Below are 2,493 nucleotides of genomic sequence, written 5' to 3' on the forward strand. Positions count from 1 at the left end.
CAGAAATCCGCCTGCCTCTGCCTCCCGAGTGCTGGGATTAAAGGCGTGCACCACCACGCCTGGCAGAAGGGAAATTTTTTTTTTCAGGTTGCAAGCTAGCAAAGTGGTTAAATGAGTGCACCACTCACTCATTTTAGAGGTGAGAAAAGAGATGGAATTCAGTATACTTGTGATTACCAGACCTCACTTACACAAGAAGGACTGGAAAGCAGGGTGAAGATGAAATAGGGATTGTCAGGATAGTCAAGACAAACAATAAGTTAAACATATAATATCTAGTCAGATAAGAAAAACATTTAAAAGAAGAAATCTTACTTAATCAATGGAATCAAATTTCAAAGATCAGAAAAAACCAAACTGAAGTTTAATACAGAAGTTGAATCTGTGTCTTCAAGCAAACCATAGGAATGAGATACGAACGGGATTCAGTCCTGGTGTCCTTCTAATAACTACCTCTATGTCTCCTTCTACCTAAAAAACAGTCTGATAGCATGTGTATAGAGATGAAAGAATGTAGGTTCTCAGGTTTAAAAAGGGTTACAAGGTTTTAAAAGCTTAAATGACAAGGATGAAGAGATGGTTCAGCAGTTAGGAGCACTTGCTGCTCTTTCTAAGGACCTGGGTTTGATTCCCAGAACCCAAAGGGCAGCTGACAACCATCTGTAACTCCAGTCCCAGGGAATCCAACACCCTCCTCTGGTCTCCATTGGCACCAGGCACAAATGTGGTGTACAGATAGATGCATACAGGCAAAACACCCATATACATGAACTGTCTTCTTGCAGTCTTAAGTATTTATTTCTGTAGAGGGGTTAAGAGTTACATAAATCTTTAACAAAAACATATACTCAGAAACTTGCTTTGACACTTACACATGATCTAACCTTAGAATTTGGAGAAATATTTCATTAAGAAAAGTACAAAGGAAGGTCAGGGAAGCTTTTTTTTTCTTTTTTAGAAAAATATAATGTATATAATACGTTTGGAAACTACACAAACCCTATGTTTTTAAGCTGATTGTGAAGGCACAACTTTAACATAATTAAAAGAAAATGCATTTTCACTATGTATGATGGGATTTTTACCAACTCATAAAAATATACAGATTTGCAAACATCACTGTAAATGTTCCCAATTTTCAACTCAAACTTTGATTTAAAACTTGTTGGGCATAGTGTTGTCCAGCTATAGTCCCAAACCTTTGGGAGACAGAGGCAGGACTAGAGTTCAGTCCTGCCTCTGTCTCCAAGAGCAAAAAAGAAAAAAAGGCCAAAATCTATTTGTAGGAAATCAATAACACATCATTGTAAGTCCACGTAATTACTGTTGTACAATCTGCTCATCAGTCATCACTGGATTTTCTTCATTTGTTGAATAGTCCAGGTGGTCCATCACCTAGGCAAAAGAAAAGATATCAGAAAACGCAAACTGTAAACTGGCCTCCCAGTCTTCATTAATTTAGCAAAAGTATTCTGTTTTTGTATGATGTTTGTGTGTGTTTTGCATATGTGGATGTACGTTTGCATCTAGGTTCTCAGGCACTTGTATGCGCATATGTATGGCTATCTTCCTTGGCTATCTTCCACCCTAGTTTTTGAGACATGCTGTTGCTGAGACAGGAGCTTACCTGGAGCTTGCTAACCAAAGAGAGTGTCGAAGGGATCCTCCTATCTCTGCAACCTACCCTTTCCCAAACTGGGGTCACAGATCTACACCACTGAACCTAGCTTTCTTTCTTCTTTTACTTTTATTGTATTAAGACAGTCTGATTTATGTTGCCCTAGGTAGCCTGAGACTAACAGAGATCTACATGCTTCTGCCTCCAGAGTACTGGGATGAAAATCGAGTCAAGCCTGAGCCCTTCCACATGGCTTTTAAGTGAACACTGGACATCTGAGCTCACACCTAATGCTTGTTCAGGAAGCACCATACCAACTGAGCTATCTCCCCTCCCCACCTCATCCCCCTTTTCCTTTTTATTGAAAATAGATTCTTTTTTCATACAATATATCCTGATTACAGTTTTCTCTCCCTTTACATTTTCCAGTTCCTCCCCACACCTCAGGATCCAACTGAGCTACTCCTCAGCTGCCACCACCACCCCTATTTTTAACTCTAACACTCCAGACACAGAGGCAGGCAAGTCCCTCTGAGTTCAAAGCCAGCCTTATCTACATGGTTTGGGGCAGGACAGCCAGAGTTACACAGAGAGACCTTATCTCAAAACTAAAATGAGAGCAACCTTGGGACTAGAGATGATGGTTCAGAGTTTGAAGAGCACTTGCTCTCAGTTTGGTCCCCAACATTGGCTTTGGTGAGATCACAGCTGCCTGTAACTCTAGTCCTAGGAGGGGATCGCTTGCCTTATGCCACCAAACCTGTACTAATATGCACATATCCACATACATACACATGATTTAAAAATAATAAAAATAGGGGCTGGAGAGATGGCTCAGAGGTTAAGAGCACTGACTGCTCTTCCAGAGGTCCTGA

The 2,493-nt window shown here is 40.5% G+C and overlaps 1 protein-coding gene across 4 annotated transcripts in view; it reads right to left on the bottom strand.

Annotated features, from left to right (window-relative positions):
• Nucleotides 1-333: 333 nt before the first annotated feature.
• The window catches only part of Sppl2a (signal peptide peptidase like 2A), a 40,079-nt gene continuing 37,919 nt past the window's right edge, over nucleotides 334-2,493 (bottom strand). For 2 of the 4 annotated variants that reach the window (XM_021156587.2, XM_021156588.2), the window contains one exon: nucleotides 1,221-1,395. In XM_021156587.2, coding sequence (XP_021012246.1) covers nucleotides 1,321-1,395 — 75 coding nt within the window. In that variant the 3' untranslated portion in view covers nucleotides 1,221-1,320. The other 2 variants (XR_003835921.1, XR_003835920.1) reach the window with 2 other exon arrangements.

Source organism: Mus caroli, chromosome 2, assembly GCF_900094665.2.
Source record: "Mus caroli chromosome 2, CAROLI_EIJ_v1.1, whole genome shotgun sequence".
Lineage (NCBI taxonomy): Eukaryota > Metazoa > Chordata > Mammalia > Rodentia > Muridae > Mus > Mus caroli.